The 17,907-nt window shown below is 31.9% G+C and overlaps 1 protein-coding gene across 1 annotated transcript in view; it reads left to right on the top strand.

The window, feature by feature from the left end:
* LOC139483202 (GTPase IMAP family member 9-like) overlaps positions 1 to 17,771 on the top strand; it is a 28,890-nt gene extending 11,119 nt beyond the window's left edge. Inside the window, exon 3 of the mRNA XM_071267233.1 lies at positions 16,927 to 17,771. Within this exon, the coding sequence (XP_071123334.1) occupies positions 16,927 to 17,771 (845 nt within the window). The remainder of the gene's footprint in view (positions 1 to 16,926) is intronic.
* Positions 17,772 to 17,907: the final 136 nt, after the last annotated feature.

Below are 17,907 nucleotides of genomic sequence, written 5' to 3'. Positions count from 1 at the left end.
GTTTAGGCGAGTTATATATATTAATATATGTATCCCGACGTGCTAGGTCACTCTATGTGATCGAGTGGTTTAGCGCGTCGGGCATAGTGCAATGCGATTTGTTGCCTCGATATCTCAGTAGCATGAGGTCGAATCCCGACGATGATCTGATATTGTTGGACTGATGTTCAGACGAATTATCTATTCATAATGTATTGTCAAACTTGTATCACTATCAATGCTTGTGATCCGATGGATAAAATGTGTTGTATAGTCATCACTGATTCCGACGTTCATAAATTGTCGAAATCCGGATATGGCGTAAAATAAATTTAAGCACCTCATGTTTGTGGTTTTCTATCTTTGCCGCAAGTTTATTGTTTTCAGTTTGAGATGAAATCAATATAAAGATCCATTTTGTTACATATTTGTGATTAATTTATTTGGCAATCGTTAATGGCAGTCATCAGGGTTTCAGCACATCAGTTGAGTCAAACGCATTTTGTTAAAATATACTTTTTCACTCTTTTTGGTCTTTTTGGTAAATGTTGTTTGTGCTGTATTTAGACCCCTCTACAACTAATTTTTTTTTATATATTAAAGTAAGTTATATGGCCTTTAAAATACTGTTTCGATCCCTAACATCACTGAAGAGTCATTAATTGTCGAAATCCAGATATGGTGTAAAAAAAATTTTGAAACTCATGTTTGTGGTTTATCATCTTTGATGCAAGTATATTGTTTTCTTTTTGGTATTAAATTATAGCCATATTTGTTACATCTTTGTGATCAATTTATTTGGCAATCGTTAATGGCAGTCAATGGCAGGGTTTAAGAACATCAGTTGTTCCACCTGTGAGCCAATATGTTTTGTTAAAATATAAATTTTCCCTCTTTTTGTCTTCTTGGAAAATGTTGTTTGTGTTGTATTTAGGCCCCTCTTCAACGGTTTTGTTTAGCTTACCTGGCCAAGAGGTCCAAGTGAGCTTTTCTAATCAATTGCCGTCCGTCGTCGCTAACTTTTACAAAAATCTTCTCTGAATGTACAAGGCCACATTTAACTAAACCTGGCCACAGAGCAAATCTGGCATGGGATAAAATGGTGTTTATCTTGTCAAGATCTATATGTTCTGAAATTTTCAGATGAATCGGACAACATGTGGTTAGGTTGCTGCCCCTGAATTGGTAATTTTTAGTAAGTTTTGCCGATTTTTGTTATTATCTTGAATATTATTATAGATATAGAGCAACTATAAACAGCAATGATATTCAGCAAGAAAGATCTACAAATAAGTCACATAACCAAAATGGCCAGTTGACACCTTAAGGAGTTATTGGCCTATTGAGTTATAGTAAATTCTCAACTATTTTTAGTAATTTTTTGTAATCTTTTTCAAAAATCTTCTCCTCTGAAACCACTTAGACAAATTTAACCAAACTTGTCCATAATCAGCATTTAGGTATCTTATTAAAAAAGGTTGTCGGTGACCCGCCAACCAACAAAGATGGCCGATATGGCTAAAATAAGAACAAAGGGGTCATATCTCTGAAACAAAAGCATTTAGAGCAAATCAGACAGGATATAAGTATTTTTTTAGGTCAAGATATATCTGCCCTACAATTTTCAGACCATTTAGGCAACCCATTGTTGGGTTGCTGCCCCTGATTTGGTAATTTTAAGAAAAGGAGTGTGTCCGGTTAGGGCCGATTTCGGCCTCAATTTTCAAGTTCATCTAACGAAAGATTTTAGACACTTTTTAAACACTTAAGATTCTATTTCAATTAATTCAATTAGTTTAAGTGAAAGATCTTAACTGATTAAGTCATTTCAAACGCTTTGATTCAAGCTTAAATTTGAAAAATCTAACAAATATGCCAAAAATCGTCACTTTTCAGATGTTTTTTGTCAAAAATGAAAGTGGCCGCAGCCGTGTTCATCCTCAACCTTTATCATTGTTTATATATATTATGCATTATCATCAAATACAACTTACATTTCAATATAATGAATGAACACGACTGCGGCCACTTTCATTTTAGACGTAAACCGTCTAAAAATTAACTGAAATGCTAAAATTATGAAGATTTCGGTAATTTAGCATGACTTAATGATGCTAGTACCCGATATATGTGCATTATATTGTCAAAAGCAGCCCATATTTATGTAGCAGAAGCATTCTACTTTTCAATAAATATCTTAACGATTACAATTTTCACAATTTTTTAAAACTGCTATATTTTGGGGCCAAAAAGGGGTCTTACTGAACCTACTCCTTTTGCAGCTTTTGGTTATTATCTTGAATATTATTATAGATGGAGATAAACTGTAAACAGCAATAATGTAAGTCATCTTGACAAAAATGATCAATTCATCTCTCTTGGAGTTATTGCCCTTTATAGTCAATTTTTAACAATTTTCACAAATTTTGTAAATTTTAAAATGTCCACTATAACTACTGGGCCAAGTTCATTATAGATAGAGATAATTGATAGCAGCAATAATTTCAGTTTAGTGAGATCAACAAACACATCACCCTCACCAAAGCACTATTTTGTCATGAATCCATCTGTTACCTTTGTTTGATATGCACATAGACCAAGGTGAGCGACACAGGCTCTTTAGAGCCTCTAGTTTTACATGCACACGTAAGCAAATTGTAGTTTTGTATCCAACGCAATCATAGGTTTTAACCTTTTTTTCAATTTAGACTTGTTTTTATTATACAATTCGTCTAAACATCAGCCCAACAATGTGAGATCTGTAAATTTGCTTTCGCAAATTGTTTGTTCTTCCCTAGCTGGAATTCGAACTCATGTTTTTGAGATATCGTGACACCAAATCCTTTTGCACTGTATCCGACACTCTAGACCATTCGGCCAACTAGGCTTCAAATTTTAGTAAATTTTCGTAATAATTTTCAAAAATCTTCTCCTCTGAAACTACTTAGACAAATTTAACCAAACTTGTCCAAAATGGCATAATCAGCATTTAGGTATCTTATTAAAAAAAGGTTTCCGATGACCCCGACCGCGAAAAAAGTGTTTCAAAAATTAAATGAAATTTGCACAAATCATTTAATGAAACTTTTATTTTTATTTTCAAAGAAGTATTTGTTTATTTTGAAAAAAGTAAATACGCATTCTCAGTTGTCTACGGAAGCGTATTAGTGCCACACCTCTTTTTTTTTATTCCTATCTTTGCGTTATAATGTAAATCTTTGCTGCGATATAACGCAAATATCATGATTTAAATTATTCATTAGATGTCCGTCTGTCGTTCATTTCGGTAGTGATTTACTAGTAGATGAAGAACCCTACATAAAGGGCCAAATCACTATAATAAATATGCATAGTAATAATGAAATACTTGAACCGCAATAATAAAAAAAATTATTAATAAATCAAGACTGATTTGTGCATAAGAAAAGTATATAGTTTAATAAGAAAATAGATATAGTATAGTATATAGGCAAATTTAAATTGAAAGATCAAAAATAATGTCAAACAATCGTGAAACTTCAAAGTCAATTAGACAAAATGATCTTTCTGCTTTAAAATGAATTATTTAAAATAAGGAAACATTTTGTTTTAATTTGAGGCAAGAAATCGTTTTTTAAATCTCAGAATATGATCAAGATTCTTTGATAGAAAGTCATTGAATTTTCATTTCAATATAGTGAAGTATTTAAGATACCAGAGGGATAGTCAAACTTATAAATCGAAAATAAACTGAAAACGCCATGGCTAAAAATGAAAAAGACAAACAGACAAACAATAGTACACATGATACAACATAGAAAACTAAACAATATACATCACGAATACCACCAAATACTAGGGGTGATCTCAGGTGCTCCCGAAGGGTAAGCGGAATCTGCTTCACATGTGGCACCCGTCATGTTGCTTATATGATAACAAATCCGGTGAATAGTTTAATTCGGTATGTCAAATTCATCAAAGAGAAGGGGATTGTAGTTACGACGTAAAGAACATATTTGATATCATTTATTAAACGGTTATTCCATAACGGTTAACCAACTCGTGATGGCGTCCGTGAACTTTAAGAAGAAATGATTTCACCATTTGCAACTTTTGGTTTAATAACTTCTTTTTGAGCAGCAACACTCTATCAAGAAAATCATGACGGAAATGCAAGCAAGAGAATATCGTACCAATTTGGAGATAGATATGTTAGAGGCATTTTCTAAATTTAGGCATTTTGTAAAATGACTGAATTTTCAGGCAATTTATAAAATGCCTAAACTTGACAGGCATTATACAAAATGACTAAAAATACCTACTAATGTCATTTTGTAAAATGACTGAAATTTTGAAGAACAATTCAACAAATTGCCTATTCAGTTTTATGCAATTTGTAGAAGAAGGATATCATTGACAAAAGTAAACAAAAACACGATATTCGTGCAAAGAAAATAACTAATTTATGGTTCAGTAGAATTAATTTATTTTTCATAAAACCGTCTGGGAAGGTTTGTTTGCCATATTATATGTTCTTTTAAGTGAAACAACGTAAAGTACGTACTCACTTTGTAATTCAGATACCAGTAGTGAATTTATGATTATTTTGTCTAAATGGCAAAAAGACAAATTGTTCCGTCAATAGAACAAAATTTACAATAACTTTTTTTAGAAATTCTAGATTCAAAACAGTAAAGCAAAACATTTGTTGACAAACAGATTTGTTTTTTTATTGACCGATTGCTGTTTGTTCGCTTTCAGTCGCAAAAATGTCATGAATGTCATGCGTTTTTAAAACGTGAAAAATTTGGTAATAATTTGTATGGGTTATTTCTGTAGGGAATTGACTTGGATAAGGGACAGAAATTTAGACTGTCGCTTGTAATTAAACTGAAGGTATTTTGGACATTTCAGGGAAAGAAAATTTCACCTGCAGATCACCCACAAATTAAAAAAAAGTAGAGTTCTTAAGGTGCAGAAAGTGTTGCATTTAAATAAAATATGGCAATATATTTAATGTCCCCTTTCAGAAATAATGAGAATTATAAATTCGTACATCCACATAGAAACAAACTCAAAATACAAGGCTGTGTTTTGTTATGATGCAAATATATGGTTGGCAGTGTCATCGGATACATTTTTCAATCTAGATAGCCTATTGCAAACTGTGGCTACGTTTAAATTTATGTGGTCCTGTATATGAAGTGGAGAATTTTTTTTTAAATTGAATATAAAGGGCAATAACTCCATAAAGGATATATTGACTATTTTTGTCGTATTGTCTTATTTGTAGTTTGTAATTTTCGTTAATGCTGTTTACAGTTTATCTCTAAAGGCTATAAATTTCTTCTTGATTTATTGAAATTCTTCTTTTTTAATTCAGTAATTATCATAAATAAAACTACTCAGATGTTCAAAGCAATCAATTGATTTTTTTCTTCTAACATTTCATTCTTTCAAACAATTTCAGGCATTTTGTAAAATGCCTTTCAATTTTTCCAGGCATTTTGTAAAATGCCTAGAAAAATTAGTCATTACGTATAATGACTGAATCTTGCAGGTATTTTAGAAAATGCCTAAAATTTTCAGGTATTTTACAAAATACCTAAATTTAGAAAATTGCTGTAACATATACACCGAATGCAGGTACTGTTGGAATGTTTTAAAAGATGCATGGGTAGCAATTTGAATGGAGAAAACATAATTTTATTAATAAAACATCTTCATTCTATACATGTATGGCCAAAGGGTAGCTTGTTTGAATCTAACCAACTTTACACAGTTCTCAAACGAGAGCTTACTTTGGAAGTATATTCATATTCGGTTAAAGCTATATTAGCAGGGTTGATTTTTTTCTTCGATATAACCTCAATTTACTCAATTTTCTTTGTAATATAAATACTAGTAGTAACATGTATATCATTTTTGGGGCCTTTATAGTTTGCTGTTCGGTGTAAGCCAATGCTCCGTGTTGAAGACTTTTACGAATAGTGACTTAAATGGAGAGTTTTTCTTATTGTCACTCATACCAAATCTTCTTATATTATTCTGCTCATTATTAGTCAATGATATGTTCTAATTATTCAAGAATTTTACTTTGCAATGACTACAAAGGTGATAAATTTTAATATATACATCCTCCATTAATAACTGCTGTTTCCTTTGACTCTTAAATAAGAAATAAGATAAAACAATTGTTTGCTTTATAACGCAAAGATAGGAAGAAAAATGAAAAACAAATGTGTGGCGCTATTACGCTTCCGTAGTTGTCCATGTGTGGACGATTTCATAAAGCAATTTAGATAATTCAATTAAAACTAACTAACTATTGCATCTTTCAATTAATTACGTTTAAAATAACAACAAAACTTTAACAGTTACTATTTTAAAGTCATATGAAACCTCAAATTAAAAAAAAATATGCAAATGTTTTTTTTATAACTGAATGGACAGTCTTCATTATGCAACTTATGTACATATACTTTTTTCTGAGGAAAATTCTTTTATTTATCCACATTCAGAAGATGTTTTACTTATTTTTAATTGCTTGCTTCCAGGAAGCAATTCGCCGACATATTTTTCGTATGCATAGTGACCTACGCGTGACCCTCCTCGTAAAAATCCAATGATCGCAATATGCATGGGTCTGTCATTAAAATAAACAATTATCTAATTATACACGTTAAACACGTGCTCAATACCCATGCTTTTTTTTATTTGTTTACTATAAGGGGACAATCGGTAAACTTCGGCTGCAAGCACGGAATTTAATAAGCAGCCATATTTGTTAAATCATAACAGACGAAAGAAAAAAAAATTGACAAATATACGATATATTTGCGTAAAAAATGATAAAAACGTGCACAGAGGACTTACTTTATTGTAACGTTTTCGCTCAGTGTTGCTATAGACGTTACGTACGTTATTGCGTCAATACTGTGTATTTAACAAGCCCACACTAATAAACAGCTTTTCTATAAAATCATAACAGTTAAGATATATAAAACTTATATCCATAGACTAGACAGGTAAATACTATTTCGAAAAAAAGAGAAAATTGTTTTATTATACTCTTCTATAGTCTTAAATAAGGACAACATATTGACAAAACGTCAAAAATATGCGTGTCAGACGTAACAGACTATACGCTTAATAACTTTAGCAGGGGTGTTTGTGTTCTTTAAAACAGTGTTATATCCACGAAAATCCGAATGAATGATATGCTTTATATATAAAGTATTACAATATTACTGAATATGCGTTCCTGTAGCGATCAAAGCTATTTTTTGGTAAAAACAAATAGTGGTCATTATGGTCAGATTTTGAAAAAAGTTAATTTATAGGTTTTAAAATATAAGATTATATGATATTTCGTTTGTGTAAATTATGCTCACAAAGGTACATATATAGACCATATCAGAATCGAATTTTGCAGCACTCACACTTCATATAAAAATGAAACGGCTTCTGGCAAATGTCTTGCAAGATGTCCAATGTCGGATTTTGCCGCTTTTTACAAATAAATTGGCATTTGCAACGCTATTCATTGAAAAATTAGATTAGATGCATGCTACATAGTGCTTTTCCGTAATTGTGCTTTAACTTTGCAAAACAGCTACATAGTTTTTAATAATTTGCGTAGTCAAAAAGACTTCGTTTTCAAAGAAATGAAATGTCTTTCAAGTTTGTCCACTGGACGATTTTCATACGTTTTCAACATTGTCTATTTGGGGTACGCTATTTATGGTGGATCATCTGTATATTTCCTCAGACAGAATTTTTTTGATGGTCAGATACTATCAATAAGACCACAAAGTATTAAAAAAAAATCCGATGACTGAGGTTTTTCGTTTAGATGAGATTCTTAAGTTGTGAAAAAGTTAGTATCATGAGAGGATAAAAAAATCCTCTTTTTCAAATTTTCAAATTTGGGAAGCGTAAAACTTCGATTTTTGTTTATTTCTCTGCAATAAGATTCCTATGTATAGAACTTGAAAGTAAAAATGAAATTGGGCCTAAAGCGTGCCATTGGCTATATACACCTGTCCACATCATACAAAGCTTGTAAATATAGGAGATGAATTATAATTAACCTTTTATTTCTGACAATCGTTTCATTTTTTAATCTAATTGTACCGCTATTAGTAAATTGAATTTTATAAGCAAGACCCGTTTAACTTGTAATTTCCGACAAACTTTCTATACTAAAGCAAAATATATATACTTTCCTCCTTTTTGGGTCTAAATGGGGAAACATTGCATTTTATTACGTTTTATGTCAATTGGTCTCTGGTAGAGAATTGTCTCATTGGTACTCATCATACCGTATATACCTTTTCATTTCATATAGATTCATGCATTACCCAAAGACGATATATTTTGTTGTTTGTTGCTTACGTTACTTTCAGTGGGAAATACTTCATGCAAATTTAGTACAACTAATCATTAAGAAGTATCCATTTTGATATGCAAAACAAAAATTACAAGCGAAATAAAAAACTTATCCCAAATGATCATTAATCGCCGTAAAACGTAAGAAATTGACGTTACCATTTGAGACGCAATGTCGTGCTTAACGTTATAGCGTTTTCGTTACCTTGAAGTGAAACTCTGACCCACTGACAAAAACTAGACAATCCGTCAGACAAACTAATACTCGGCAATAAATATTGTTTTCTAATGACTGCTCCCTTGGGTTAACCCAACCCTGTAATCCAATAGGTATATTAAAAGATGCATTGTTTCAGAAGACAGGAATAAATAATACGTTTTAAGTTAATGATTTAAAGAAGTGTTACTATGATCAGTTATAGATATGTTATTCAGACAATTTGAATATTGTATCTCTTTTTACATGGGATCAACACAATAAATAACACTTAAATAGTATGCAAGCTAGTGAGTACTCTGGTCAAGTTTTATATACATGTACACATGTATTAAATAAAACAATCTTATTAACAAGTAATTATAGAAATCTCTATAATTATATAAGTTATGTCGACTTCTCAAATGTATAAGTTGCGACTCCGGGTTTTACTGTACTTTTTGTGAATATTCGACTTCGTAATATATATGTAAAGAATCGTTAATAATAACAGTTTCTATATTATTTTAGACTCGTTACTGCGTCTGTGAGTCCATATTTTATATTTCTGACTTTTCTGTACTTTTCAGTATATCACTTTTTGTACCTCTAATGATCTCTAATCTTTAGAGTCTCTTATAATATAAAATTATAAATCTATGTTTTACATAAAGTAAAACTCTGACAAAATATTTCCTAACCTTTTTAGAAGTGCAAGACTCAATTTGTAAGTTACAGTGAAGAAATGATTTATTGTTAGACTTGTGATTGTAAGCAACCTTTTGCAACGGTAGTCATATCACGACTAACGCGCTCAATGGTAAATCAATACATATACAACAAAAAGACTTAAAAGACTTCATATTGACGTCAAAAGCGACTCGAAAGACTCTATTTTAACTTAATATTGCCGTTCACGACAGTGCACTTTTACGGTTTATGGTAAAGCGACTACAGTAAACAATTAAATAAAACAATCTTATTAACAAGTAATTATAGAAATCTCTATAATTATATAAGTTATGTCGACTTCTCAAATGTATAAGTTGCGACTCCGGGTTTTACTGTACTTTTTGTGAATATTCGACTTCGTAATATATATGTAAAGAATCGTTAATAATAACAGTTTCTATATTATTTTAGACTCGTTACTGCGTCTGTGAGTCCATATTTTATATTTCTGACTTTTCTGTACTTTTCAGTATATCACTTTTTGTACCTCTAATGATCTCTAATCTTTAGAGTCTCTTATAATATAAAATTATAAATCTATGTTTTACATAAAGTAAAACTCTGACAAAATATTTCCTAACCTTTTTAGAAGTGCAAGACTCAATTTGTAAGTTACAGTGAAGAAATGATTTATTGTTAGACTTGTGATTGTAAGCAACCTTTTGCAACGGTAGTCATATCACGACTAACGCGCTCAATGGTAAATCAATACATATACAACAAAAAGACTTAAAAGACTTCATATTGACGTCAAAAGCGACTCGAAAGACTCTATTTTAACTTAATATTGCCGTTCACGACAGTGCACTTTTACGGTTTATGGTAAAGCGACTACAGTAAACATGGCGGACATAACAAGGAAAAAGAGAGACTCTGAGTCTCTAGAAACTTGACCAGGTTAACTAATTCACTCAATGTAATTATATATAGAGATTAAAACAACATAATACAATCATCAACAAATATATAAAGGTAGGTCCAGTATAAGGAAATTCTGTATTTACACTGTACAAAAATAAATAGAAAGGCGACTCAGTTTCAGGTTGGACTTGACGTTATTTTTATCTTTGCACAAGTTACTGTTCATAACACAATGTGATTAAGTATTAAATATCTAAGATAACTTATTCTAATAAAAAGAAGCATATTCAAAAATTTATAAATATCCAATACGGTTTAAACAGAGATTTAACTTGATAAAAAGTGAAAAGGGGGAGGGGACACAAACTGTTGAACAACGAGGCCGAAATCCGTTATATTATGATATGTACATGCATTGGTTCAAGAATTGGATAAACATTATGTTTCACCACTCACTCGTTTCATAAGACTTTAATATCATTGATCACGTTAAGTGGGTCTACCGAACTCTTTTTTTTAAAGGTTTTTACATCTGTCAATTTATTGTTTACGTGCGGGGTCATCGGACTCATTTTTAAAATAGATACTCTAATGATGATTGTGACAAGTTTGATTAAATTTGTCCTAACAGTTTCAGAGGAGAAGATTTTTTGTAAAAGACAGTCAATGTCCTCATTGAGGCCAGGTGAGCTAATAATATAGAGGAATATCCCTGCTACTTATGAGCAGACACGAGCAAATATATGTTTACAGTGTTACTTACTATAGTACGGTGACAAATAAGGTAAATTTGAAAATTAAATTGACCGAAATACCTCACGGCTAATTTTGGTTTTATTTTATAGATAAATATATTATCTTTTGATTAAGTCACGGTGAAGAGTGCCAAAGTGATGCAGATTTTTGAAAACTGCGGTCAAAGGTCAGAAAGGGGGGACGGGGTTACAAAGAAAAAATCTGGGTAGCTACACGAATGCAGCTAGTTAAATTTAAACAAATATCCTCATCTACGGAAATTATCGAAAAAAAATATTCATTATTAAGATTTAGCTATGCGATAATATACATGATGTATGTAACTCATGTAAAGTTAAATTTAGGAAAGTTTTGTTAAAATCCATAAAGAACAGAGGAGAAAGATAAAAACTGTTTAGTTTAAACCTGCTCAATGATGTAATGAAAAAAAAAAATGATGAAATTCGTGGCTGATTATTTAAACTTAAAAGGATGTTGAACGATAAAAATTAGCTTCATGTTTCATGACACTATATATAGTATACCGAAGTTTTTTTATGTTCAGAATCAGAATTTGCTCTTTCGAAGTAAATAGACGCAGATGTATAAACCATATGAGACGACTGGATGCAAAGCAGTGCTAAATAAATGCAAAGTAAGAATTAAAACGAATTAAAATAAAACATTTAATTTTGGTAAATTTTTAAAATTTCATATGAAAAAACAATAATAGACATTATAGTTAATTCATTCAATGTCAGCACCATTTATCAACAACACTTTGATCGGATGTCTATATCCAGCGGATAACGATAAATCTGACATCTACACTTAGCGTCTCAACTATTGCGAATTAATTCGAATCCAAATTATCGGTTATAAACTATGTTGCTCCATCGTTCTTTAATCAGCCAATTATATTGTAAATTCGTATATCCACAGTAACATCAGCAAGGAACATACGCTAAAAAATAAAACTTCCACAGAAAATGAGACTGAAACTGCTGATTATAAATATCGGGTGGGATAAATAACGGGAGGGTTAGTTTTCTGCTATTGACGGCTGAATGAACAGCTTTAAAAAAAATCTTTAAATCACAAGTATATAAAGGAACCAATCAAAATGCATTATTATGTTATAAAATTCATAACAAGTTGTATTTTTAGCTGTATGTAAAGAACCGAAAAAAATCGAACAGTATAAATTCTATTTCTTTTATCTCCAGTCGCCAATTATATATTTTTAATTAATTAAAAATAGCACTACTAGTAGTGGGCGGCTTAGTACCGATATTTGACATAATCTTGCAAATGATGATACAAGCATAGGATTTAGCACAAACGTTCTTTATGGTGTCCTTACTCATATCAGAGGTGTAGCCATCATGTTATTGAATTTTGTTACGACAGCCATCTTGAATTTAGGGTGTCTTCCTCCACCTTGGATTTGGAAATACCAGAAAACAAGGTCTAGATCTTTAATAGAATGTGCAAATTTTGAGAGTAGTAGGTGATTCATGTGTAAGAACTTTCATTTCAATATAGAAAATGACATGTTTTATCATATTTATGGTTGTATTTTACAAAAAACAGAAAACTTTTGTTTGATTAAATTTTTTCCAAGTTTGCCACATAAGGGGAGGCAACTCAAATGCTAGGGCAGATAATTCAGATTTTACAATAGAATGTGTTAGGAATTTACCCATTTTATAATGTAGCAAGAAAACAGGTCCGGTGACACCATTTTTCCTTTTTCTTAACTGAAAGCATACTATTAAAGCTATCTTCTCATATGTTATCTCAAAATTCTATGGTGTAGTTTACGCTTTATTACAGAAAATTTGGTATTTTATGCATAATCTATACAAAATCTGTCAATTTTCAACACCGTGTAGCTTAAAAATAAGCCCCGTGACCCATTTTTTTTATTATTATTTAAAAAAAAAACATGATATAAATAAACTCATCATAGATACCAGGACTTAATTTTATATATACGCCAGACGCGCGTTTCGTCTACAAAAGACTCATCAGTGACGCTCGAATAACTACATTTTGACAAGTTATTAAAAAATCTCTGGATTATAATTAAGACACCCAATCTACATGAAGTGATAGAAAACAGATTCACAACTTGTTTAACGTGAAATATATCATAATAACTATTGAAATACAACTGAAAATGACACGGAAATATGTTAAACAGACAGAATTATAAAAATAGATTACTACTTCCGGTTAGGGTGGTAAAACGTCATGCAATTGAGTGATATAATGGGGGTCAAGATTTGTGATGAAAAATCCTTTTAATAGATAGATTATTTTTTCCTCTACCATATTTTCCACAACCCATCTACTGTCTCCCTAACCAAATCCCAATCACCCGGACTAAGAAGATGTTGTTTATGTGTGAATACCTGTCCACAAACATGACCTATCATGCAGCTCGTTTACTTTGCTCAAGTGCACGTGTGTGAGTTGGAATAGTGTCATACCGGTTGTTTTGCGTGTAGACAGTTCAAACCAGGATGCATAGATGTCCAACGTTGTTATAATATCGTACATAATAACAACAGAAACCCAATATCAGCTTTACTGGCCAAATGCAAGTTTCCTTTCAATTGTCCATACCCCTCGGTTACGTAATCAATTATTTCCTATGTATGCAATGCTGACTGTTTTCTATGTTATGACCAAGTAAAGACAGTGTCACATCCGATGAACGCACGAAAAAGGGCAAAGTAACTGAGTTAGGACCAGACGCATGATCTATTTCGCGAATCGGAAGTCATCGCCATCCTTTTCTAAATATTACCCAAAGTGTTTAATTTTTTCTTGAAGTGCCTTGAATAGAGATATTGTCAAAACCACTACATCAGTTTATGAGCCGATTTTCAGTGTCGATTTACATCCTCGCCTGGCTGCGCTTTTATAAGAAAAACATAGTTGTGACAGCTTCCTTGTAATAACACGAACTAAGATTATCATGGTCATCAGTAGAATTTGCCATAACATTTTTGCCTGTAGTCAAAAAAATTGTTTTGTCAGATTGAACTTGACAAATTATATCATAAAAGATATGAAACAATTCTGTTTTGTTATCCACTTAAGGGAAGCTCGCCAAATCTTTCAAATTCTTTATGGTGCCCACAACTGTTCCATGGATCCAGCACTCCTGACTCTACGGGTTTATACTTTTATGCTGAAGACCATGAACTATTTCATCATGTGATATCTTCCCCCGTCAACCTTACCTAGTTAACTTTTACCCATTATGTTAATTCATTAATAGATAGTCATAGTTTTGAATGCAAGTTACACCCCCGATGTTCTGATGTTGTTTTTGTAAGATGTCTAGGTTTCATGTTCATGTAAGCATCAGGAAGTTTAGGTTACTTTTTAGATTTAAAAAAAAATTGTACTTACTAAATATTATCTGATCCTGTCTAATGCCAACATTTTCTTTTATTTGATATTAAGAAATTTCGGTGTTATTGGTCTCATAAGTTACTGGTCTATTTTGTCGACCACAGCTTTAGTAAACGCTTTGTCGGACACACAACATCATCATTCAACTCGCGTTCAACTACAACTTCTTCATTTGAGTACCGGGTATATATTTCCAGTACCTGATTTCAAGAGATGCATTACCCAAGTTGAATAACGTATCATTTAACTTTATCTTTGAGTTTTATTTTTTCAAAAAGTAATAGTCCAAGATACTCACAAAATGAGGTATCAAAATGAGCGGGGTGCCGTAGTTGTACAATAACTTTCTGGGTTTTTGAAAGTAATCAAACATTTTGTAGTTGGTCGTCTGAGATAAGAGTCTTACTTTATGGAAACGTTGTTTTACTGCGATTTTCTATCAGATCTTTGCTCTATCATTTTCACCAACTGCAAAAGGAAGGTCAACGATATCTTCAAAGACCATCTATAAAAAGTTGTCTTTTTAGTGGCTAACTTGCAGCGAATCATATCTGCGATCGCTGTCATATGCATGGTGTCCTTGTATTCACAAGCAAACACGATAGGTGGTCGTAAATGTTTCCAAACATCAAACGAACATCTCTTTGTGTGCTTCTTGTTCTGGCATTTTCTGCAGAAGACTGTCCATCAGGTGCGTAGAATGTACCTGTGCAGAATTAAAATCTAGTAGTATCAATCTTTCGTCGTATAGGTTTGCAGAATATGCTCATCAAAACATCATCGACTCTTCGGAATTTCAAATATGTACGTTATAAGCTCATCTAATGCAGGTTCTTTCATCCTTTATTAATCCTAATTGAAACTGTATTCGACAACTATTTGTCACTTCTATGGGTTCTCACTATTGTATACAACGGCGAGACCAGGAGGGGTGATACTTAAAGTATTTTGCTTTGACATCATCACTTCTTAATTTTTACTAACATCTGTTTATCTAGTTATATTAGTACTGTTGCAAAGCTTCATTTTCATTGTCATTACTCCTCTTAAAGCAGACAAATGTGGCTCCATAACATAAATGAAAATTGCTGTTGGTCTTTCAAACGAGGAGTACATTTTAAACGTTGAAAGGATTTACATCCAATCAAAAGTCCAAAAAGCATTGATGACATTTGACTGTTATGTGCTCTCAAGGTTTGCATTGTCAAAATGTATTCTGCATTAAGTACAGTACTTTTTTCCTTTCATTGTGTATTCAATTCTCTCTCCAGAGGGATATGTAGCATATTTACTTCATGAAAAGAGGTATATCTTTCCCCAACATTTTATATCATTGATTTGAAGATTTCAGTAGGTTCGTTGTAGATTCCTGATACAAACAAATTTTTTCCATTCTCTTTCCCAACTATCTGTCCTAACTTAATGTTGAGGAAACTGATAAGTGATGACTTTTTGCCATTTTACAAATTTACTTCCTGTTTTACTATGGTAATAAAGCTAAGTGATCATCAATACATGCAATAAAACGATAGAAAAATAACTTAAGTATTGTCCGAGTAAAATATCTGAACAGTTCTGAGATTCAGTCAAAGGGATTATCCATTAACCAACTGTATAACATTTTGGGTATGTGAAACAACTGAATTCGATTATAACATTTAAAATTTTGCTTTCCATCAACTCGATCGTTTAGTTAACTTGAAGGTGATCCGTACACCATGCAGTTGAATAAGCCCCTTCTCCTTTACTCTGATAACCTGCGTTGGCATATAATTTCGATTCAATTTCGACTCCATGACTTATATTAATTACTTTAAAAGCACTATGATTTAAAAAATTAAGTATGGTCTTACTATCGGTCAATTGTCAATTATCTATAAAACCGGAAGTGAGTTTTAAATCGATATTTGACCGGAAGTGGTGTTCTATTACTATAGCAAGACAAATAGACCTTCATGTACTTCACCAAATAACTTTTTTTTTAATATAAAATACAAGCATTGTATGCAAAATGGACCAAACATTTGATGGATTTTCCCTGGACAAACGCCATTTTGAAAATAAAAGATGGTTGCCATGATAGGATTAATTTTTTTTTCGTGGCTACCCTCTGATTAAATACACCTAAAGGCAAAGTTTCATGCTTGATAATGTTATAAATTCGCTCTTATGCTCGATGGAACAGTCAATCAAAACAGGTAGCGTAAACATATTTGCAAATACTGAGAAAAAAAACGTACTAACTATGTCGGAAACATTAAGAAAAACTATTTAGTATTCATATGAACCACTTTTTGAATATGCAAACTGTATATCCCTTGCGAAATGGCAATGGTAATATTGTTCCTGTGTGTATCTTAATGAAAATGTCTGTTATATTGGTTTTTCGTAAATTGTTTTGAAATAAATTAGGCCGTTAGTTTTCACGTTAGAATTGTTTAACTTTTATTATGTCGGTGCGTTTAATAGCTCACTATGAACAGTGATTCGTATTTACTAGCGTTTTTCGCAAAAAGGGTCGCAGTCATAACTTTGAAAATATGATAGTAGGTGTAACTAGAATAATCACTATATATTAGTATACACATGATTTATATTTGTTATTTTTAAGTTGTCAATTTCAGTAAGAATGGTGTTGTTTGGAAAGACTGGTTCAGGTAAAAGTGCAACTGGAAATACAATATTAGGTGAAGACCACTTTACTTCAAAGCGTTCTATGGCATCAGTTACATCGAAATGCTCGTACAAAACAGCAATCGTTCTCACACGAACAGTTATTGTTGTTGACACTCCGGGTATATTTAATGCTGGTGGTCATTGGAGAGAACAACAGAATGAGTTAGCTAACGTAATAGAATACACATCCCCGGGACCTCATGCGTTTGTATTAGTTATATCTATGTCGGACCGATTTACAGTAGAGGACACAAAAGTACTCGACCGATTAGAGGAATTATTTGGACCAGAAGCAGTGAAGTTTACAATTGTTTTATTTACTGGAATTGACCAGTTCGAAGAACCTTGTCAACAAACTATTAAAGACATAAAACAACTTCAAAGAGTGCTTGACGCTTGTGGTAGACGATTTGTAGAATTCGACAACACTGGTTTAAAAAAAAACCGTGAAAGATGTCTTTTTGATCTATTTCAAACAATTGATAAAATGCAGGGTGATGGTGTCTATAAAACAGACAAATACTTTTCCAATGATTCATATATAAATTACAAACTTCAAATTTCGAATTCACTCAAAGATTCACGACGACAAATTCGAGATTTACAAAAGCGTTTGGAAAAACAGGAGAAAATTAATAAACAAGATCTACAGAAAATGGAAGATCTAGAAACCGAAAATAAAGATTTGCTACAGAAGCTTGAAGACGCTGAATTGGGCAAGTCCAGCGACGCAGTGAGTGCATCTGCGCATTTGGATCGAAAAGAAACCACTAGTACATGTGATATGATGTAAATACAATTCTGATTTCTTTCCATGCTGGACAGGAATATTAATCCAAAACGCTATTAGAATTATTCATTCATTTATAGAATTTCACATATATACTATATTTACTCATCTGTTTCATAGCTGTACATAATATCATTTG

The sequence above is a fragment of the Mytilus edulis genome, chromosome 7 (assembly GCF_963676685.1).
Source record: "Mytilus edulis chromosome 7, xbMytEdul2.2, whole genome shotgun sequence".
In the NCBI taxonomy this organism is placed as follows: domain Eukaryota; kingdom Metazoa; phylum Mollusca; class Bivalvia; order Mytilida; family Mytilidae; genus Mytilus; species Mytilus edulis.
The sequence above is the reverse complement of the archived record's forward strand: the minus strand, read 5'-3'. Positions and strand labels throughout refer to the sequence as shown.